The 22,898-nt window shown below is 47.6% G+C and overlaps 5 protein-coding genes across 6 annotated transcripts in view; 1 reads left to right on the top strand and 4 right to left on the bottom strand.

Annotated features, from left to right (window-relative positions):
* cdh17 (cadherin 17, LI cadherin (liver-intestine)) overlaps window positions 1-1,742 on the bottom strand; it is a 7,691-nt gene extending 5,949 nt beyond the window's left edge. Inside the window, exons 1-2 of the mRNA XM_029130329.3 lie at window positions 1,657-1,742; window positions 228-284 (exon numbers count right to left, since the gene is read on the bottom strand). Of these exons, the coding sequence (XP_028986162.1) occupies window positions 228-275 (48 nt within the window). The 5' untranslated portion in view covers window positions 276-284; window positions 1,657-1,742. The remainder of the gene's footprint in view (window positions 1-227; window positions 285-1,656) is intronic.
* A 1,203-nt stretch (window positions 1,743-2,945) lies between these two features.
* On the bottom strand, window positions 2,946-4,994 carry gem (GTP binding protein overexpressed in skeletal muscle). The gene is made up of 4 exons (XM_029130330.2): window positions 4,640-4,994; window positions 4,451-4,527; window positions 4,142-4,346; window positions 2,946-3,774 (listed from the first exon to the last, which is right to left on the bottom strand). Exons 1-4 carry the CDS (start codon window positions 4,992-4,994, stop codon window positions 3,491-3,493), a joined length of 921 nt encoding a protein of 306 aa, XP_028986163.1. The 3' UTR covers window positions 2,946-3,490.
* Window positions 4,995-9,373: 4,379 nt separating this feature from the next.
* rad54b (RAD54 homolog B) lies at window positions 9,374-19,084 on the bottom strand. Its single transcript, XM_029129216.3, has 16 exons — window positions 18,772-19,084; window positions 18,523-18,673; window positions 18,232-18,418; window positions 13,399-13,617; window positions 12,923-13,222; window positions 12,669-12,831; window positions 12,363-12,588; window positions 12,168-12,254; window positions 11,970-12,090; window positions 11,731-11,870; window positions 11,344-11,634; window positions 11,099-11,262; window positions 10,620-10,881; window positions 10,287-10,353; window positions 9,991-10,188; window positions 9,374-9,911 (listed from the first exon to the last, which is right to left on the bottom strand). The coding sequence occupies exons 2-16, from the start codon at window positions 18,667-18,669 to the stop codon at window positions 9,691-9,693; spliced, it is 2,793 nt and encodes a 930-aa protein (XP_028985049.1). The 5' UTR covers window positions 18,670-18,673; window positions 18,772-19,084; the 3' UTR covers window positions 9,374-9,690.
* On the bottom strand, window positions 13,908-18,159 carry LOC114843032 (fibrinogen silencer-binding protein). The gene is made up of 2 exons (XM_029129219.3): window positions 15,731-18,159; window positions 13,908-15,297 (listed from the first exon to the last, which is right to left on the bottom strand). Exons 1-2 carry the CDS (start codon window positions 16,135-16,137, stop codon window positions 14,742-14,744), a joined length of 963 nt encoding a protein of 320 aa, XP_028985052.1. The 5' UTR covers window positions 16,138-18,159; the 3' UTR covers window positions 13,908-14,741.
* rnf41l (ring finger protein 41, like) lies at window positions 18,592-22,859 on the top strand. Of its 2 annotated transcripts, XM_029129218.1 has the most exons (7): window positions 18,592-18,729; window positions 20,222-20,442; window positions 20,577-20,783; window positions 20,927-21,066; window positions 21,577-21,739; window positions 21,822-21,942; window positions 22,035-22,859. In XM_029129218.1, the coding sequence occupies exons 3-7, from the start codon at window positions 20,578-20,580 to the stop codon at window positions 22,434-22,436; spliced, it is 1,032 nt and encodes a 343-aa protein (XP_028985051.1). In that variant the 5' UTR covers window positions 18,592-18,729; window positions 20,222-20,442; window position 20,577; the 3' UTR covers window positions 22,437-22,859. The 2 variants fall into 2 exon arrangements, with proteins under 2 accessions (XP_028985051.1, XP_040923886.1); XM_041067952.2 differs by lacking the exon at window positions 18,592-18,729 and having other exon boundaries at window positions 19,552-20,442.
* The last annotated feature ends 39 nt before the right edge of the window (window positions 22,860-22,898 follow it).

Genomic DNA, 22,898 nt, shown 5'->3' with positions numbered 1-22,898 from the left:
ATTCCAGCGCAGCAGAAGGAGCAAAGTCTCCACGCGAGAGGAATTTATTGCCCCGCTAAATGCTTTCACCAAATATTAATGTTCACCAAATGCACCAAACCCGCTTGAGGAAATAAATCTAAGCATCAATTCATCCACACAGTTTCACAGACCTTTTAACAGGTTCATATTTACTATGAATATGTATTGAAGGACTGCGGCAGCACTTGGCAGCGCGCTGTACTCACAATGCTGAACAGGAGTGGGAGCAACAACAGATGCACCATGGGTGTCATGATCGCAGTCTGGGAAGGATAAGGAGGAGGTGGAGGAGGTGGAGGAGAGACGGAGGAGAGGAGTTAGAAAAAGGAGGCTGAGGAGGCAGAGAGGCGACATGAAAAATGACTTAAATTACGCATTTAAATATCACAAAAGCCTGATATGGACTGCGGCCTGCTCTTAGAGTCATGCCTCTCTCTCCTGCTTGTGGAAGGTGCAGCGGCTAAGAGGAAATGATTATCCCCCCGCTCGTGCAGGCTCGCTCTCGTTCTCCGCTGACTCGCGGAGACAAGAGGCCCGTCCTCTGTCCTTGAGGAGCCTGGCGTTATCTCGCCGCACACTTTGAGCGGAACGAGTGCTCACACGTGCAGCTCCACCTACTCGGCCGGCCAGGTGAACCTCCCACGCGGGCGCGCAAGGGGAAACTGAAAGTCAGGGGTTTTAATTTAATCAAAAGTGCCCCGTTCGAGGAACGGCCTCGATGCCGGTTGTGGGAATGTGATGCAGGAACCCAGAGGTCAAAGCAGAGAGTGTGACCCTGACGACTTTACTCAAAGTCTGAGCGTTAGGAAGGAAAAAAAAAACGTCTCAGCGTGGGTTTAAAACACCCCACACACTCACCACGGAGGATTTAAATCCCTCGCTTCACCACGTCTCACGCACACACGCCGGCCTCTTTCTGATATTAAGGGGAGTATCATTGTTGCAACTACACACGATGAATAACACACATCAGCGGTCGACGGGGTGAGATTTCCTGCTTTTGGGCGGAGGTTGTGAGGAAGAAGAGGCGAGTTGGCAACTGCATGAACGTGAAGGTGACATTGAGTCACAGCTGACGACCTTTTTGTAGCACGACACACGTTTGGTGCCGTTAGTGACATCGACAAACGCTCCTTAATAACAAAACACTAAGCTTATTTTAAGCTACTGATTATTTTATTATCCTTCATTAGCATTTCGGGCCCCCGTCGTCAGAAGGAACTTTACTACCCCTAAAAACGTCAACACAAATCCACTGAGAACAATCAGGAACAAATCAGATTCTTCCTATTGCTGTTTAGACATAAACTGACTGAGTGAGGCTGTGATTTGGGTGTTTCAGGCCGACATGAACGGCCGGATGACCTTCGTTATGGTCGGTTAAATCCGGCCTGGCGCTAAATCTAGCGTCTCCTACGTTTCACGCGGATGCAGGCGCGGAAAAAGCAACAAAGCAGACATCAGCAGGTAACACCTGACGCGGAGGCCCACCCACAGTGGAGCCGAGATCACAGCACTCCATCAACAGACATCTGGCTTCCCGTGAAAACCCACAGAGCCGAGCCCCTTGGTCTGTTTCTACCAACAACTCATTTAGCAAATGCCAAACGCAGAGCTGAGGGTGAGGGCACTTACCTGACTGCGGAGATCGAGCAACTCCTCAGGCTTCTCAGGGACTCGAGCTACTTCATCCTGCCTGGTCAAACGTTAACCAGTGTGTTAACCATCAGCGTTTTATTGTATCTAATGATTGTCTAATCACCCTGCCCTCATGTAAAGCCGGCCAATGGAGGAGAGAGGAGAGGGGAGCGATGGTACGTGCAGCCACGGCAAGGAAAGCCCCATTATCACTCATTTCAATTTACAGATTTACTATAAATCCACAGAGGCGAATACTTTAGTCATTATTCAAAAGACAAGCAGAGAAGTGAACTGACTAATACAGTCTCTAGGTAATAGAACAAAAAGTGAGCGATTGTCCTGTTTAGACTGAAAGTGTGTGAACTATGGACATAAAAGGTCAGAATCCGGGCACACGCAGTGAAGTGACGGGTGGAAGAGCTCGGAAAAGCTGCTCCGACTTTCTCATTTCCCCTCGGACTCTGACCTCTGCGCCTTGTCTGATTTTCCATTAGCAGCTGAGCCTGATAAGGAGCGGCGTGCGCAGCCGACAGCACCTCCAGGTTACGCTGACAATTCACCGAACCCGAAGCTGTGGCTTCATCCCCGCGATCCTGCGGAACACGACTCGAAGGGCCGTGACGCCGTGAGACAGGCGGCCGAACTCACAAAGAGCACGATGAGTCCCACACGTCCTCCTTATCTTTATGACCCAGCTCCACATAGAACTGAGTTCATCTCCCGAACATCCTGACACCGTCCCGAGCCGCGAGCTGAGGGGAAACCTGCAACTGCGACTGTAGGGAAACGGGAGAGAGCGTGAGTCACAGTTTGGCAGGATCGCTGTTTAACCAGAACCTGTGAGTGACGGCTGAGCGGAAAGCCTGGCTCTGTGGACTGTTCACACAGATCACACAGATACACCATCTGCCTGGTGCTTCCTGCACTGGACGAAAACACGCCGGCTTCTCTGAGCGTTACCTTGGCAACGCATCTTCTTGATTTTAAAACTGAGTTTGGGATCTGAGCGTGACCCAAGTCTGACTCTGAGCAGATAAGAACACACACACACACACACACACACACACACACACACACACACACACACACACACACACACACACACACACACACACACACACACACACTTGGGACTAATTCTGGTTCTCAAAGTTCGACTGACTCATCTCTCATCACCTCCGTTGTGCTGTCGTTAAATCCTGTTTGTGTCAGAGTCTCCTTTGTGTGAAAGCTGAGTCAGATCTCATTAGATGCGAAGACGACAGACAAAAGACACAACTGAATCAGATGATGTCACTTTATTTCATCGAGTAACACTGAAGCCACCCTCGAGTAGCAAAACGCATTCAGTCCACCCTTTATTTACAATAAGGTCAAAAAACAACATGCTGTACTATAAATAATGAGAAGGTCACTAAATTGTACCGAATATAATAAAGACAAACAGAAATAATCATCAATAGCTTAGAACTGCTGGGAATCGGGGATGAGAGCAAAAGGACGACAGAAGAGAGAAGGTTAATATGAATGTCTTTGTTCAAAACACTGAAAACATCACATCCTTCTCTCGTCTCAATGGGTTCATCTCTATCCTCCATTTCTGCCACAGACAAACGTCCAAGAGGCAGAAAAGTCCCTTCATTGATCCGCTCCATCACAACAGCTGACAAAGTGAGCTCGGTGGGGTCCCCCCGGCATCGCGTCCATCAGCTCGGAGCCCGGTCCTTCCTGTGTGAGCACCGGCGGCCAGAATCGGACCCCTCAGCGTGGCCCCCGCTCGCGTGGATCCAGCTACTCAAAGTGGGTGAGTGCTCGCATCCTGTAGACTCTACAGCACGGAGAGGTCGTGGCAGGACTTGGACTTCAGCCAGAAGGCCACGCTGGGGTTGTTCCTGGCCACGACCCTGTCCAGGAAGCGCTTGGCCTTCACGGGGATGCTCTGGCGCCGCGCGCTGCCGCGGACGTGCCTGCGGCGCTCGTTGGCCTCCTTGGAGTCCCGGCGCAGGCGCAGCTGGCGCACGATGCCGCGGAAGGACTCCCACACGTTGTGCTGCATGGCGGCCGAGGTCTCGATGAACTTGCAGTCGAAGACGGCGGCGCAGGCGCGGCCCTCTGGCATGAGAGCAACGCGGTCAGTAGGGATCAACACACACACACGCACGCACACACACGGTCAGTACGGTCCAACACACACACACACACACACACACACACACACACACACACACACACGGTCAGTACGGTCCAACACACACACACACACACACACACACACACACACACACACACGGTCAGCACGGTCCAACACACACACACACACACACACACACACACACACACACACACACACACACACACACACACACACACACGGTCAGTACGGTCCAACACACACACACACACACACACACACACACACACGGTCAGTACGGTCCAACACACACACACACACGGGGGGGGGGGGGGGGGGGCTCCTCACCACTGACTGACACCTCTCGCCGTCGCACCAGGTCACACTTGTTCCCCACCAGGATGATGGGCGTGTGCTGCGCCGGGCGGAAGCGGCGCAGGCTTATCCGGAGCTCGGAGGCGCGCAGGAACGAGGCCCGGTCCGTTATGGAGTAGAGCAACAGGTAGGCGTCACCCGTCTGCATGTAGCAGTCCTGGGCCCACTCCCCGTCGGTCTGCCTCACACACACACACACACACACACACACACACACAGTTATGAACGATGGGAGCGCGCCGTGGATGCTGGCATCCGGCTGAGGCGTGGGTTTTGACTCACCTCTGCATCCCACGTGTCCAGCAGAGTCACAGCTGCAGCTTCTCCATCCACCTCAATCAGCCGTTCACTCGCCTCATCTGAAAATATTCATATCACATCAATAAATGAGCACACATTCAAAATAATTGGCACAGTCCTAAGCTTATATGCAAGTTATTGCTCATGTTTCCACCGGTGTGCTCTTCTCACCTCCGCACAGCTCGCAGTCGTCGCTGTCCATGCTGTCCGCCGCTCCGGCGAAGATGCTGGCGAAGGCCGTCTTCCCGACCCCACTGGCCCCCAGCAGCACCACCCGGTACGGGCTCCCGGCGGGCGCCGCCTCGCCGCTGGAGTCGGTGGAGATGACCGAGTCCGAGGACGACCAGCTGCCGCGGCTGCAGTCCGACTCGCCCGCGGAGCTGGTGCAGGACATGGAGCGGGAGATGCAGGCGGGCACGCGCGCCAGCAGGCGGTCCGGGAGCAGGTGGTTGCCCGGGTCGCAGATGCTCCAGCGGTGGAGCTCGGTCTGCAGGCGGAGGCTGTGCCGGCGAACGGTGGAGAGCATCGCGCCGCTGGGGATGACGACGGGCTGGAACGAGCGACGACGGCGAAGTGTGTGTTTAAAGCGCGTGTCGTTAAAAAACGCCCCCGAAAGTCAAGACAAAATATTTTCTATTAAAAGTAGCTAGAAATAAATATTAGTCCGTTATTGCTGTTCGCACGAATGACAAACAGTTGTGCTACTGCGCCCTCGCAAACCCAGAGGAAACTTTTTTTCACCGCATCGACACTAAGTTCGACTCCTGCGCCGCACAAACGTCAGAAGCTTAAATCCTGGCGCGACATTTACAGCCTGCGTCCGTCGTCGCCTTCGCAGTAACCTCCAGAGAGTCTGCGGCGCTCTGCCGGGGTTTCCCTGCGCTTTTAAAGAGGAGGAGGGGAGGGGGGGGGCGCACACGTGGAGCCAGGCTGTTTACTGGGATGTCAGACAGTTGCTGCTGTGCTTCACGCGCACAGGGGCCGGGAGCGGGTCAGCATCTCCACTAAACGGGTCATCATCATCATCATCTTCATCATTAGGTGCAACCTTTATGCAGAGCCGATGCAGCTGATTTCAGTTTGTGTAATGAAAAAACCAAGCAGGGCTGGACACCAGGGTTGGAACGTACAGACATTTGTAGTGATGTTTATTGTTCAACTAGTGAGTGCTGCTGATGTCAACGTTTATTGAAAAAGCTAAAACAAACAGTTTTCCACCAGCTGGAGCAAAATCCTTACATTTGAACGAATGTGACCAACAAGGATGGATTATATCTTTCAAAGCCTAGAGCTTGAATTGATTGAATTTATTATTTTCAGACTGGGTTTAACAGAAACCAATCAAAATCACACAGTGTATGAAGCCTAGATATCAGTCTGTACACAAACTACTTTACGTATAAAGGACACATTTAGTCAAAACTTCCTGACTCAGTGTTGGTGTCAGTTATAACTTTTAGCATCTCATGTGACAGTGACTGTGGATTTACAGGGTTTTCTAGTAAAGTTCCATGTGTTTATTGTGGTTCTTCACCACCTACATTGTCAAGCGTGATTCTGAACGCGGGGGATAGGAAAGAAGTGAAGTGTTTATCAGGTCCTGTATCCTGCAACACATCCTGTCTGTAACTAAAAGATATCCCCCTGAATGAATCATGAGCATTTTATTCTCTAATCCAACATCAGTAAAGAATGAGATTAAATGTTTGTCTTAATAAGCAGTTTTCTGATGTGATGACTGTGGTTGATGTGAAGACTAGAACTGGAAAAAGGAGGCTATGCTCTCAATGTTATCAGAACCTGGATACAAACCACAACGTCCAGGAGCTGCTTACACACTCACACAGACTTGAATTATGCAATCTGTGAGAAGACACAATCTTATCATACAGTGACCCACACCTGAAAGAAGCGCTGTCACAAAAAGCCGTAATGAAACAGGGAGTGGCACAAGGTCCTGTAAAGAATGAATCATTGGTCCGTTCAGAACAAAAAGTCCAGTTTATTTGACTTGCAAGTGACGCTGTGTGCCTCATCTATGATCATGACTTCACATTATCCCCAAAATACATCTTAGTGTTATTTGGATTTGGAGGACTTGGGTTTAAAAAGCAAACGAAGGGGGTCAAACTAAAAAATAAGAGTGAAGTTATGTCTCATTAAGGTTTATTTACACTCCTCATTGAAGATCAACATGTCAACAGCGCGTGGTCAATGGGTTGAAAACCAGCGGCTGTTTTGTGAATGACCCGTCTAAAATATGAACAGAGTGCCTTCACTCATAACAGTTTGATTTTCATTCAAGAGAGCGCTTAGTGCGGGAGGCACCAGGCCGGGTTATTACAGTAATTGTGAGATTTAGGTGCTTTTTTTTCTGTCTGTTGTTTTCCGGACTTCTGTGTTGGGCTGTGGCCTCATCTGTGGGACCGGCTGCTGTGTATTACAGCGCTGATCTGATCTGCCTGACAGATGACTGGGCGACATTAAATCCGTGTTAAGTGCTGGAGCAGGACCAGTGATGGGAGGAGGAGGGGCCGGGCTCCGGCCGGCTGCAGATCGCCAGGCCGAGACGTGACCTCTTTATTTATGCTGTTTAACCTGCAACGCAGTGGCTCACACAGGAACGGAGATAGCAATAACTGTGCTGATATCTTCAACACCAGTTATTTGGTTTAATTAGAGACCTGAAGTAGTACACCACAACCTAACAATAAAAGGATGTTATAGAAAACTAAAAGGTCTCCGGGGGCTTGGCATTTAATTAAACTATACAAAAATCAATAACCATTTGTTCATGGACTGTTCACCCAACGGGACAGTTATTTTAACCTCACAGTGTAAAATTCAGCAGCTTGAAGGACACTGGAGGCTGCAGAACAACGTCATGCTTTAGATTTAAAGTTGGAGATGTGGAGTCTGTTTTATGGTCTTTTAGAATATGTTCAGAAAATGTAAACAACCTATATAAGGACAGTCAATGTGACATCAAATCATCATCATCAACCCGGAACAACAAAAAATAAAAGAGCATCAATTATTAACACCAGAGTTTTAAATTTTTACTTATTTTGCTTCAGCTAAAACTCCTGTAAATAAAAAAATCCTAGTGGAGTTAAGGGGCTTCACAGGGAACGTTGCCCACAGCTGCAAGCTAATGCACTCACGGCTCCATGAAAGAACAACACGTACAGCCTTTAAGTGGGGTAATCAATACGAGCGTGGACTGAGGGACAGGCAGCTGTGTCATGGTGTATTAGACATGAAATCCTCTGGGTGTGTGTGTGTGTGTGTATAGGAACCTCTTGTCTCTTGGAAGATAGTTCCCACAGCCCAATAAAAACCAGTCCAGTCAATGCATGTGATCTACATCCACTGCTGGTGCCACGTGCAGCTTAGACATCAATGATTCCTGGACTAATACTGAACAAATGTGAGAGTCGTGACCTGGCGGAGGGTTAAAACCAAAGGCCTGTTGCCTTTATGGAGCAGCCTTCCACAGAGGTCTTGGGATCAGGAATAAACTCCCAATCTGTGATTCAGTTCCTCCATTAAAACAACCCCCCCCCCCCCAGCGGTGCAGTCATTCATTCAACCCATATGCCAGCGCTTTGAGCTGAATGTGTGGCTTAAAACAGAGGTCGGCTGTGAAGCCAGCGGCCGCTAGTAAGAGCCTTACACAGACACACTAATGCCACCTCATGTCCCAGCAGCACATGGCCTTCGACTATTACGGGAATGATGCGGATCAATATGCAGTTTGGACGATGACACTCGTCGGTCGCACACATGTCCTACACAAAAAGAGCCGCTGCTGCACAAAAGGCGAGCAGGCAGCAGCACCTTAGTCAAAGTCAGACCAGGGCATATCTGTAGCGGGTTGCTCGGTGACAGTTGCTATGACACCACTAGCTTCAATCAGAGCCTTTTTAATTTCTAAATTTATTAGTTTGTGTATAGATTAAGATGCAAAGTGTTTATGTCATGCTAATAATCTGAGACGGTCCATTATTTTGGATTAAAGAGATTAAAATTTTGTGGTTTAGTGATCAGACTGGAGGGTAATGGAACGTTCTGTACCTCTGAGAATGGGCTACATTTACCTTGATGAGCATCCACTTTGGTAAAAACCAGTTCTAGGTGCTGGCATGTTGGCATTTGAAGTGCTGCCTCAAACTTCAATGGCTCCAGACTCGTAATATGAAAAACTGACGAGCCTTCAATGGAACCTGCACAAATGAGTAGATAAGTAAATATATGTGCTTCATAAAAGGTTGAAGACCTTGTGGCGTAGGACTGGCACTAACAGTTTAATCTCACATTGTGGCCACAGAGAATAGCAGGTGTCTGCATAATCGCCACACTGCCTCCAACACAGCGCACTGCTTCAACTGTCATATGCAAAAAGAGAAAGTTGAGCATCCCAGAGACCCAGTTATTACACAACAACACTGCTTAACAATCACGCAGAATCACGATCATCCAATAAATAATAATTACCCTGTGGATGTGAAGTAAAGACGCACATTGTGCTGGAGCGCAACACAAATCATATGTGCATTCAGGGCGCACACAATCAGCAGCAGACAACTACATAACGCCCACGCAGCAGCTTTTGTTGAAGAGCATGAACAGACCAGTGTTATCTAAAATAACAGACTGAGCAGATCGCAGTATGTCACACTTGAAGCGCCCAGCTGATTACTGGACACTAATGTCACCACATTACATCATAAACTCCCGCAAAAACCAGTCAACACTTTGCCCTTGTTTCCTATAGTTCTTATATCAGAGGATTTGGTTCCATGTGGCAAACTCACTATGAACCTATTAAGTTTCAATTAATGGATGCACAGTATGTATGTATTGTGTCACCTAAACATATTTCAGCAGAAGGTTTAGCCAAACTCCATAAAAGTATTTTTATTGTACACATTCCATTTGAATTCATGTAATGAAAGTGCAATACATTCATATGAATAAATAAACCATGGAAATATTAAAGACAAACAGCAAAACTATGAAAACGTGTCATCTGAACTAGATGGAAACTTTGTTGTTGTTGGCAGTTGGATATGCAGTGAATGTTGAATGTTTACTCATGTTGTAGTCAGGCTGCAGACAGAACCCAGAGAGACTCAAGACAAACATGTGAAAGTGATGAACGGGGTTCAGTCTAGTGTGTGTGTGTGTGTGTGTGTGTGTGTGTGTGTGTGTGCGTGTGTTTACTGAGCACAGTAAGATACGACGTTCTTGAAGGCGAAGGTGATGTGGTTCCGAGCCTGGTCCAGGTAGGGGTCTGAGAAGGTGTGAGAGCCACTAGAGAAATGCCTCCACTGCATCAGCTCAGACATGCTGAGATGCTTCGGCGCTGCTCCACTGCGGTCACCTTGGCGACCGAGCTGGCACGGCCTGACAGCAACCTGCTCCTGCTCCTCTGCGACGTCTGAGCATGAAGACACACGTGACTCAGCGAGACTCTCTGAGAAGGAGTTGCTGGCATCAGCGCTGACCCTGTGTCTTACCTGGGACCGATCCGTCCATGCTGCAGCTGCAGTTCAACAGGTCATGAGTCAGAGAGGGCGTGTCCGTTAGGCTGAACAGGTCTCGCAGTTCATTGGTGGAGAAGCTTGTGTGTTCTGCCCCTTTTCCCAGGTCAACGACCGTCCCAGAAAGCCCCTGTTTGGACACCTGTCTCTGAAATATACGCTCCTCAATGGTACCTAAGAGGAGGTAACACACATCTAGGCATAAAACTCAAGATCAGTCTAATTAATAAAGCGCTGACATGCAGGCTCCCTGTGTGCTTATGAGGTCTGACCTGCAGTGAGTAGACGGTAGATGTGCACAGTCTTCTTCTGTCCATCTCTCCATACTCGAGCCATGGCCTAGACACCATGTACATACAGAGGGTTTATCAACAGGGCAGAATGACACACAAACAGCGCCATCTGGTGGACAAACATGTATCTGATACCCAAGTGTCTGTTGGCAACCTCAACAGTTACAGCTCGCTTCAATTGGTTTAGATCAATTATAATCAACATAAATAGCATCAAACTACATCACATAGGTAAAATAATGCCTATGTTACAGACTATGAACCATCTTGGGATCATGCTAGTGAGTGTGATACTGTATGTATCTCTCTTACCTGAATGTCATTGGCTGGGTTCCAGTCAATATCATACAGCACCAAGTGAGAGGCACCGATCAGATTAAGTCCCACCCCACCGGCTTTAGAGCTCAACAGAAACACAAAGTTCTGTGAATAGGGACTGTTGAAACTGTCAACCAAACGCTGTCTCTGGCCTGTAGGTGTGTGTCCATCTAGACGACAGAAGGTGTAGCCCATGTCCACAAAAAGGTCCTGGAGCAAGTCAAGTGTCTGAGTGTAATTGGACACTACGACCACCCTGAGGGAGAGGCACAGGTCTATGCTCAGATCTAGAGGTGCACAGTACAAATACAGTACACGCACACACACACACACACACACACACACACACACACACACACATACACACACACACACACACACACACACACACACACACACACACACACACACACACACACACACACACACACACACACACACACACACACACACACACACACACACACACACACCTGTCTGAAGGGCTGAGGTCTCTGATGGCGCACAGCAGGTCTGACAGAACCAGCAGTTTCCCAGAGTCAGCAGCGCTCAGTCCACCTGAAGAGTAGGACTCTGGGAAAAGATCCGCTAAGCCTTCATATATTGAGCTCTCCACTGACCCACGGTCTGTTCGGTCCTGAAAGGAGAACAAGAACATCACTCACATAACTGGAATAAACCCAGATCCTAAAGTACACACATGGTTTGTTTTTATTACCTTGACAGTGGAGTGAAGCAGCCCAGGGTGGTTACAGAGCTTCTTCAGTGCAGTGATGCAGGCGAGGTGTGTGTGGGTTTGCGTGGAGCCTTGAAGGCAGGCTCGGAAGACTCTGTGGCAAAGGAGATGCTGGTACAGCTCCAGCTGCAGAGGCGACGGGTGGCAGAACAACGTCCAGTCGAGACGAGGTGGAAGGTAGCGGTTGATGATCTCCTGCGTCCGCCTCAGGATGAACACACCGGTGAGGCGAGAGAGCTCTGCCGCTCGCTCTTCTCCTAAAAGCCTGTCCTCCTGTGGGCCGAGACAGACCGAGATCAAAAGCAATGACGGATAAAGGTCTTTCTATATAGTGGAAGTAGGAAGCAAGGGATGCAGAGGAAGCGCTACCTCTGTGCATGATGGCTGCCTGGAGCGGAGGATTGGTTCTTCAAAGACCTTTTTATAAGCAGTTGACGATCCGAGAATCCCAGGGTTGACAAACTCTATAATAGCATAAAACTCCTGCAGGTCATTCTGTACCGGGGTTCCTTCAAAACACAAAATCAATGTGTTTTAAAACCTTCCAAGAAGTTATAATTGTTAGAGTTTCCAGAAAAAGTCCAGCAAGCGCTTGTATTTCAGCGTACCTGTTAATATGACTCTGCGATTACAGCTGAGGCTGCTGAGGGCAGAGGACGTTTTGATGCTGCTGTTCTTTAATCTGTGGCCCTCGTCGCAAATTATAAGACCAAACTCCACTTTCTGAACCTTAACATGGAGGAAAAAAACAGTCCCATGATATGCAAACATCAAATGTGCACACAGGTAAATCTGAGTCAAGTTACCTGCTCAAGACAGCGCAGCAGCATTTCGTAGCTTATGACCAGAACACTGTGCATAGGCGATAACACAAACTGCTCTATCCTGTGGTCCTGAACAAAGAGCAGCAAAAATCTAAATCAGATTAATAACAATAAATAATAACAGGTGACTTGCAAACTAAACTGATCCTCCTATATAATGTTTAAAAACACTCCCACCTGATCCACAGTAAAGACACTGATCCTCTCTCTCCCCAGCCACTTGTTAAACTCTGCTCCCCAGTTCTGCACCAGGCTGCCAGGGGTCACCACAAGCACACGCTTAGCTACAGGTTTCCCACCGTACGCTCCCTGTTTGAGCAACGTCCAGGCCAGCGCCACGCTCTGCAGGGTCTTCCCCAGACCCATCTCGTCGGCCAGGATAGCACCGTAGTGACCCACCACTCTGAGGCACAAACATCAATATGACATTTTAGGCTGTAGGAAAGGTTGAGGTCACGATTCCTGCAAGAACAGCGTTGTCACCTCATGCCCATGACACACTCATAGAGGAAGAGCAGCCCATCCCTCTGGTGGGGTCGGAGGTGAGAGGTGAGGTGTGGGTCGACCACAACATCAACCACAGGAAGCCCAAACTTGTTTTCAGACCACTGATGGTTAGGAGAGGGACGAGGCATCACCAGGGCCCCTGGGATTAATATGGGAACACAACATTAAACGACAGAGTCTGACATTAAACCAAACAGTGACACAAAGCAAAGTTGCTTGAGTCCGTGCACCTGGAGCCAGTGGGTCATGGTGAGGCCTGCACGTGTGTTCCACTTTTGTTTTACTTCCTGGACGCTCCGCTCCCCCTAACAGGGAAGGGGGGCAGAAAGGTTTGGCCGCCAAGCGTCGGTTTGGGAGTGGAGTCGACTGCGTTTGCGACTCCCCGTTCTCCGCTTGGACCTGCTGGAAACAACGTCCCCTGGCAAAGTCCTCAGGGGAAATCACTCCCATCACCTCCACCTCCTTCCCTCCAACCATGAGCGTCTGTCCCTCCGACAGGGAGGCCAGCTCTGACACCTTGTAGCCACTACCTACACACAAACATACAGTGACTGTGTACATTAGTACAATGTCTTTATAGAACTGAATCTTTTATGTCTGCAATTTAATGTACAGCTCATTATAAATCTGACATGCGTTAGTCTACAGAAATATACAAAACTCTCAAAAGACCCACTAAAACAGAGTAATGTAGACTTCTCCTCACCTTTTCCAATATCTTTTCCTTCCATGTCTTTAAGTGTGGCCGTGCGGCCTCTCGTCACCAGGACGGCGTCGCCCTCCCAGCGTTTGTGCTTTTTCTTGCTGGCTTTACACCACATCACACTCAAGTAACGCGCCCCGTCCTGACTGCGGTCAGGATCTGAACCGGCAGCACCAGGAACACGGGTCCGAGCTGCAGGAGACTCTGGGTAAACATTTCCTCCTGTAACACAGTGCAAAGCCAGCATCAGTCACTTGAACTCAAATCCCAACCAGCAGAGGCCACTGCGACACCAAGTGCACGTGTCCTGCTTCACATTCACAGCCCTGACACCAATGATCCTCAACCCAGAGCACAACGACAACGGAACAGAAAATCAGAAAATGTTGACGACGGCAAGGCTGAGACACGTGTAGCTACATGCAACAACGAACACGTCAGCTGATTCGGTTCACATCCAGAAAATGGCTGAAATCAAGATGTGGGCTGACGTGCAATAAACACAAAACAGCCGCTGTCTGGGTTTTTAATAAAAATACAGCAATGATCGGACAACCTGTAAAACCTTACAGTCACAGCGTATGTTGCAGTTACATACATTAAATAACAACGGCAACATCATACAACATCATAGCTCCCTTATTGTGTAAAAACTACTGGCTGTTACAGAGAATTGTTGACTTCAACACTGTCAACTCTCAGCTTTAAATGAAGGTCAATATTAGCATAATTATTTAAGGCTGTTTAAGATCTGATTCGTTTTGGTATTTTTATCAAAGTGTTAATCTGGAATGCATTGGGTATTCATTTAATTAATTTCCACAGATGCCAGTTGTTTTTTATTTATTACAAAGAATCAATGGTATATGAATTAAGCAACCTCCAGGATGTCAGAGTAAATGTCATAAAATATTTAAGAATTTTTCATTACACTAAATTCACTCTAGATAGCTACTGTTGGCAGATTTACGCAGGACAGACACCATCAAGTTACACGTGACTAATGTAAATTTTCCCTTTTAAAACCTTGGCCATTTACATCTATATGACCCAGACTGGTTGGTCACAGTGATAGCAATGTCTGTTTATCAGCCTGAACCTCTGCTGGAACCTTCAGGAATTTTTAATGCTAACAAGCGCAATGAAGAACTGAACAGGAGTCTGCTTTATCCTGAAATACGCAGAGAGGATTTCCATGTCTTCACGAGGCACTGTGTTTTCAAAGGAAATTAAAGTTCTCACACAGACACAGTCAAACATGATACTAACGAGCCTCTCCACACTCTCATAACCTCTTCTCATCCTAAGACTAGTCACGTGGCATTCACATGTGGCATTGGTGCACACTATAGGGGAATTGGCAGTCCGTGTCTGAGTCGGGCAGCCTTTAATTTCTCCACTTTGATCTTAGCCTTCAGAAGCTCCTCCTCGAGTTCCTGCTTCCTCTTCAGCCCCTCCCTCTTCTCGTCTAGGTACAGGGCAACCTTCCTGTGATTCGCCAACACCAACTCGTGCTCCTCTTTGGCTAAGTGCAGGGGGCGAAACCTGTCCGGCTCGTGGTGCGGGTAGATGTCGTTGGAGTAGAGGTCGTGGCGTAAGGGCAGCGGTGAGGTGGAGAGGGGAATGTTGACGGAGGACGGGCTGGGAGACAGGGACGCTTCGTAGTCGTGGACGCTGGCCAAGTCCTGCTCGCCCTCCGGGTCCTGGCCTCCATCCAGCATTGGCCCTGCGTGCGTGGAGAGGATGGGGAGGTCTGGCGGGGGTTTTACATCCTCTTCAGGGTCCAGCTGGACCACCTCATGGGGGATACTTGGGACAGCTGCTGAGTAATCCTGGAGTCCAGCCAGAGAGGAGCTGCTGCCAGGATGTTCAATGGGAGAGTTGTGCTTGCTGTATATTAACCTGTAATGAAAAGAAACATATAGATAAGTGGGACTAGAGTAGCAGTTATACAGTAGATCATCTACATCTTTAGATAATGAGTGTAGAGACATCGGCTGATGGCAATATCTATTATTGAGTCTATCAAACAACTAGCTGATTAAAATAATAATATTAATAATAAACAGACTGATGAGACAAATAGTTATACTTTTAATAAAATACAATATCTTCCTGTGAAGTCAGGTAATGTTCAGTTTATAGCCAGACCGGTTGAGAGTTCAGCCGCTCTTCTCTCTCTCCTCCTCTGACAAGTCATTTAAGTAGATACTATTTTAGAACGAGGATGCCGCTCCTCAGTGAACTCTCACGACTGCGGCGTTATCCCTTTAGTTGTGCATTTAAAGTGCGTGCCTGTGCGTGTCTGTGCCCGTCGGGCTTGATCTGACTGTACCTGCGCAGCGCCTGGTCCTTCTCGTGGATGGGCACGTGGTGAAACAGGTGAGGGATCATCTCCATAATTCTCCTGGTTGGCTCGGAGATGCTGGCCCTGTACTCTGGCTGGGCGTGTCTCCGCTGCATCACTTCCTGCTTGGCGGACTCCTTCAGCCGCTTGTAGAGGGTCCTGAGGCCCTGGGCGGTGCGATGGGGCCGGTCCCCCCCCAAGGCGTTGTACTGGTCGGCCACAGTGTCCCAGCACTTGTTCTTGTCCACGATGACCGCGTGCTTGTTGGTGTGCTCCTCCAGGATGCGGATGTGGGGCCGGACCAGCTTCAACAGGTCCAGCTTCTCGGAGAGCGTGAAGTTGGAGGAGCGAGCCTTGCCCACCATACTGGACAGAAACACCGAGCCGGACGCCATCTTACTGCATAGCGGACTATCGCACGCCGAGCTGGGCCTATGGCTCCCACACCCCGCACTGGGGCTCTTCGCTCGTCCCACCTGCTGTTTTGATCCCTGCTGCTGGCTTCAATATGTCCTCAGTGCTGGAGCCAACGCTGGCCTAACTCATACATGTTTCATTCACCCCGTCGTCTTCTTCTCTAACTCAAAAGCAAGCTGTGTCCAACACATGTGCGTGGATTCATACACTACTGCTGGCTTCCCTCTCGGCTACGTTGCACAACAAAAACAGGCTGTGCTGCTCACAATAAGAATCAGGCTTAACTAGGCCAGCCTCGCTTAGGCCCCCGCCTACCGCGGAGGGCTTTGGATGAATTCCTCCCAGCTTAGGCTGACGTAGCTAAGCCGCTTAAGCCCAGCCCGACCTACTTACAGCTCGGTCTCTCTAAACCCCAAACCGAGCACAGAGCGGAGAACAGCGGCGCGCCTCAGTGGCGCAACGCAAACCGCGTCCGTGTGTCACAACGGCGCAAACAATGTTCAACCTGTGTGTTACAGCTCATTTTACATCGCAAGTGCGTTTTCCACAAGTGAGCGACGCTTTCGAACAGCGCTGGCTTAACTAACTGGGCGAGGGGAGGGCGCGCGAGCGCGCCGCGCGCTCCCGTAGAACAGCCCGGCGGAGTGTGCACAGTAAATTTGATCCGCGCGTCGCACATGGCGACTAATATTATCCGAACACGTGTCGGGGGCGCGTGTGGCGGCCGCGGCGAGCCAGACACAAAGAGCGAGGCAGCCGCTCGTGCGCAGGCGGGAAAACGCGGGCACTAGTTGCTGTGTCGGGGGGAAGGAGCGGCGGCTCGCTGGCTCACTGATCCCGAGCACGGTCCTAATCTGCCGGGCGCTGCCGCCGCGCTGCCCCGCTCATTTGCATAATGCTGGACCTGCTGTCTCGCGGCCATCTTCGCCGTGGTGCGTTGTTACTGGCAGCGGAAACGGGAGTCTGGCGCTGCGACGTGACAAAGCGACTGGCGGCGTGAACGCTGAGAACACGCGAGCGAGCGAGCGAGCGATGGAGCGGGGTCGTATGTAGTGAAAGATGCGGCGATGAGGCGTCAGTTAGTGCGTAATGCTCATCATGTGTGACGGGGACGGAACGGCTTGGTTAGAAATGAGTCTAGATGAAAATCTTTGATTAAACTGGAAAGTACCTGGATAATGCTTCACTCGAATTGGACACTTGCAGCAATAAAATATTTTTTTCTGACAAGATGCTTCATCTGCATTTAACCTGTTTTATAAATGAAATCGTATTAGATTTACTCCATCATTTTGGAAAAATACGATACGACAAAGGAAAGAGTTTTCAATGTCAGCAATAAGTATACATGTCAGTTCAGACAGCCTCCGTGGGAGGGGTCCCCTGACCTTCCAGGCCCCACTGCCTGCTACAGACACATTCTGCTGTTACTAGATCCTCATATTGTGGGTTTGCGCCACACTGAACACGGATAACTATAGTGTGATTTCTGAGCAGCCACGGTAAAAATGTTTATCAGGTACAGTCAATGTAAAGGCAATTATGATTGAACAGAAAATAAATTAAATTCTTTTAAACCAAGAAATGTCATCAGGGTACAGCAGTGTCTAGTTGCACCACAACAGTAATAAAAGTGTGAGAATAATGTTGAAGAAAAATTGAAATGAAGGAAAATGTGCATGTCATTCTGGACAAAACATTCCTCTGAAACATCTTGCTTGGTCTTGAAAGTAGCATTGCATCAATTTTGGTATAACGAGCAAATCTATACTGAAATTCATATTGGCCAGTTATACTCAAAATAGTGAAATATTAAAGATTGTGTATTTGCCCATAAAACATTTATGTGTTGCATAAGTTACAACTATATTTCAGATAAACTGTCTTTGCTCACATTGGTAATGCCAACTCTTAAACCAGTTTTGTATAAATTTACAACTATATGAAACTTTATTAATAAAATATGTTTTTAATTGACTCTTGTGTGTGGTTATTTAGTGCTGTCACATTTTATAGGTGTGCCATTCTTCCTAAACCAGGGGCTGTCCCACCTACAGGTCTTTGTGTCTTACCACATGTGCTGTGTTCTGTATTGTCTCCACGGTCAGGATATTCTGGCTCAGCTTCATTTTCTTTAGTCTCTGTTGCACCGAGAACACGAGCCAGAGCTTTGGACAAAGCTGGAGCAGGCTGAGCAGGGTTGGGCTTGACAACAAACTCAGTTTTGCACTGAACCGGTCCTGCTAAACTTCTCTGGACCTGCAGGAATAGAACAATACACTTTATATTCTCAGGAAATGGGGACGAAACCAATACTGAGCAGTCAGTCTGTTCCCAAAATGGTAAAAAAAAAAATAAAGTACCTTATCCAGTACGCTGCCTAAACCGAGTTTAGGGATCAGGGGGTTGGGTGCAGGTGGAGGACATGAAGTAGAAGCTCCAGGAGGAACAAACCGAGGCTTTTTCACTGCATTACCCAGGAGCCGGCTGGGAGCTCCTGAGCGCCTCATCCTTCTACCAACACAGTAATCTCACAAAAATCAGACACAGAGATCTTTACTGATACACAGGTAATTGTATATAATTGGGCTCAGTCTGGTGGAGTTACTGACAATTATGACAAATTCTCTTCAACAGTCTTTGACGCGGTGAAGTATTAAAATCTACTGCTGTGGACGGTTAGCATAGCAAGCTACTGGAGCTAAATCGCTAGCATCTATCATCCGAGTAATGACACGGTCTCAACTTGGCTATAAATAATGTTTTCCGGTGCGAAACAACGTGTCATACAAACGCGGACGAACTGGTTGATTCATTGATTTAAAGCTGACACAACAGTAGCTAAACTAGCCTGATAGCGTTTCTTTCGTTTTACTCCAGACTATATTCTATTTCTCCCGCTGAACGGACTGAATAACATGATTGGTTGATTCGCTGTAATGGGCGTGCCCTAAATTACTAGGGTGCGTTTGATTAAACAAACCACAGGACTTTGCTGTTTATGCTTGTTATAGACTTCTGTTGCCCGCCCATATCACACTTACAAATCAAGCTCACCCATTGCTTTCAGGACACGAGACTTGTTTTATCGAAATATTGATGTTGAGTTTTTCATCTACATTTGTCTTGATGATTTCGAAATGGTTGTAGTTTCTAACTGCGTCCCTCAGAATTATTATTCAGGTGATATGACTAAACGTTAGTTCTATATAGTTTTAATGCTGTTTACAGTCTGAGTGAAAAGTATGTGCATTTACTTACTAATATAATAAATAACAAATTTAAATTTTCTGCAATTTCAGTTTTCTGCATATCAGAAAGAAATAGTATAACATTTCACCTTCATGCATGTACACATCAAAACACGTATGACAAGCAGTTATTTGTTATTTTATAAAGTGCTTTAACATGGATGTAGAAAATAGTTTCTTTAAGCAAAAATATTACAATGGTCCTTCATTATCAGTTTAACAGTGATAGTCCAATAGTAACTGTTATTATCTACTGTTATCTAAGTACTATTTAAGCACATTTTAAAACAAGCATAGTATGAGAAATTTAAAAAGAAGTTTTTCAAATTTCATGAGTTGCAATATTGTTATATTCAATTATGTATCAATGTAGATGTTTTTTTCTGGGATGAGTGCAGGCATCTGGTTTGCTCTTTGATTCTTTTTTCTTTTTTTTTCTGGTCTGAGCCTATGTCTCATCTGATGTTGTGCAGGCTGTAATCCAATCACTGGGGGAGAGAGCGTAATCTATGATAATCCCACATCCAGAGAGAGAGAGAGCGAGAGAGAGAGAGAGAAGAGGGAAAGGTAGAAAGAGAAACCTAGTGACGTTTGTGTCATTAAGAGAGACAGAAATAGTTGAAAGCAGTAATCTCTGAAGGCTACACCACAGCCTGTGTTATTGGTCAGGCAGTGAGCAAAGCACACTACTACTAACTTTGCTCAGTGTTTGAATGGGATGTGCTTTTCCCCTGTAATTCTGTCTGTCTCTCTGATATGGTCTCATCTCATCTGACAGCTGTCTGCCTGTGTCCCTAACCCTTGTTGTCAGGGATACCTCTCCATGGAGACTCACTCTCCATTATAGGGGAAGGCTTTAAGGCAGAGGAGACCCTCACCTTGATGGAGCAACACGTTAAAAGAAGATGAAGAAGGAAAGGCTGGCAATAAGAGGGAACAAGTGGGAAGGTCACCTGTGAAGGACCCATTAGAGTGAAAAACAGCAGAGTTTGGAAGAAGGAAGAGTTGGATTGCATGGAAATTACTTGTCAGGTAAGAATTTCATTGTCAGAGTGGCAAAAATAAAATAAAACAAAATATAAATAACTAATAATACGGAATTGTTGCAATATCACACGATTACAACAATAGCAGTATTTCTTTCTAAAATGCATGTGCGAGTGCAGGATGGGCTACGATCTCGACAGGTTTGTTGGCTACGTGAATGAGGGTCTTCTGTGCTGTGTGTGTCGAGACGTGTTGGAGCGCCCCCTGCAGGCGCCCTGTGAACACGCCTACTGCAGCGCCTGCATTAGCAGTTGGCTGCTCCATCACCACAGCTGCCCCGAGGACAGGCTGCCGCTTGATGTGAACAGTCTCAAACCACTGTACAGGCCAGTCTGCACTATTGTGTACACACACCACTGAATTATCCCTTCATTGCAATATTTCAACAATTTTGTTCCTCACAGATCCAGATGATGTGTCTCTTCTTGCTCACATTTACTTCTCCAAACATATTTTTGTTTTGTAACAGGTACATGAGAAATGACCTGAACCGTCTACAGATCCGCTGCATAAATGCAGGTCAGGGATGTGAGGTGATCAGCTCCCTGGAAAACCTTCACACGCATGAAGACGAGTGTGAGTTTGCCTTTGTGTCCTGCTCTAACACAGGTGAGAAACCAACACAGGGCATTGCATCTAAATGCAAACTTGCATTGTTATCCCTATGGATGTGCATGACACAAACGCAATATGACACCTCTGTGTGTGGGAGCAACAGGTGGCTCTGGTGTTGTCATGGCTACTTCAAAAACTAGTGCACATATGGGACCGACAACTCCCATAACCTGCACACAAAGCCCACTCATTCAAGGCCCATCATACTTTAAGGAGCACTCATACCAGTGCTGTATATAAATGCAAGTGTGCTCACAGTCCATACCATCAGTCTGATGCTGACCTGTCATTGACAGGTGCAGAGTACACATGTTACCACTGTGGTATGTATAGTGACAGGTTGTGCGTATGCAGTGTGGCTTTTTGCAGTGTGTGTATCTTACCTCTTACGGCTGCTGTGATATATGTGCCTTTAATTATTGTTATAACTGTATAAGTTTTATTTAGGCGAAATGAATCCTATATGTTGTCCTTCATGTAGAGCTTCTGCTCTTTCCCACTCAGGATGTCCTGTGCAGGTGGAGAGACGTGGATTGGAGGCTCATCTGTCTGAATGTAATTTCCGCAGCAGAGAGTGTCCCAATGGCTGTGGCCATACGCTCCTCTCTCCGGACCAGTCACAGCATAACTGTGTGGCAGAGCTGCGCACAGAAGTAGACATGCTCAGGTCTGACCGTGGCTGATGTGCAACTTAGATGTTTGTGTTGCTGATACAGATCGTCATTTTGTTCTCACTCTTGTTGTGTTAGAGCAGAGATGCTGTGCAAGTTGGGGGAGGTGAGAAGGGAGATGGAGTCTAGGTTGGACTCACAGAGGAGGCATATGGTGCAGAAAGAGTCACAGTTGAAGAGTGAGGTGGAGGAACTCAAGGTGAATGTGAATCCCTCTTATGTTGTCACCTCCTTAAAGCATTAGTAAAGATCTGAAGGAGTCACACACGCTTTTTTGGGCATCCTTTGCAGGGTCAGTTGTCCCGTGTGAAGTGTGACATGCGAGCTCTGTTGGGAGCAGAGCGTCTGAGGAGACAGGAGCTGGCAGAAGCCGAGCTGGAGAAGAGGGAACTGTTGGAGCTCCTCAGAGACCTGCAGCCAATCAAGAGTCAGGATGTGGGTGAAGAGACGGACAGGGACCCGCATCAGGGAGAACAGCAGTCGCCTGACTGGGACCCGCTTCCCGGGACAAGACACCAGAAGAGAGAGGCGTCTTTACACGCCTCCAGCCTCTCTCTTCATTCAGCTCAGGCTCTAAACATATCTGGTCCACCCCCATCACCAAAGCTGGGCGAGGGGGCTCGAAAAGGCGGAACCCGGAGTCTGACCCTGGACTGCATAAAGAGGAAGAGCCGAGAGGTGACAGTCATCTGAGTAAGATGGACCCAGGGAATATTAGCTAACCAGGGAATATCAAATCTTTATTTTTTTCCTATATGACAGCATGTGGTAAAGTGGTTTTTAGTTCCGAGCATGACCTGAACCTTAAGTTATCTGTTGATACAAGTGAAAATAAAAACAAAGTGAAGAATAGGTGCACTGTGACATCCACATTGCACCTGAGGAACTGGCAAAATCACCTCAGCGCAGTGTAACGGAAATAGTCCTTAGATTCTTTTCTATTTACAAGTAAAAATATTTCATATGTATTTCAAGTCCAGAGCCATTTTTTTTCTTATGCATTTAATGCAAACGTTGTTTATATAAAGTGTAAAACATGTTTAAATTATTTCAAGGTTAACTTAAAATGTATCCAACCGTGTCTGTCAGCCAATATAGTTTGTGGTGAAAACACTGTTGCAGATGATTTCTTTCACGTTGCACATCATCCAAATC

This window comes from Betta splendens, chromosome 16 (genome assembly GCF_900634795.4).
Source record: "Betta splendens chromosome 16, fBetSpl5.4, whole genome shotgun sequence".
NCBI lineage: Eukaryota > Metazoa > Chordata > Actinopteri > Anabantiformes > Osphronemidae > Betta > Betta splendens.
The sequence above is the reverse complement of the archived record's forward strand: the minus strand, read 5'-3'. Positions and strand labels throughout refer to the sequence as shown.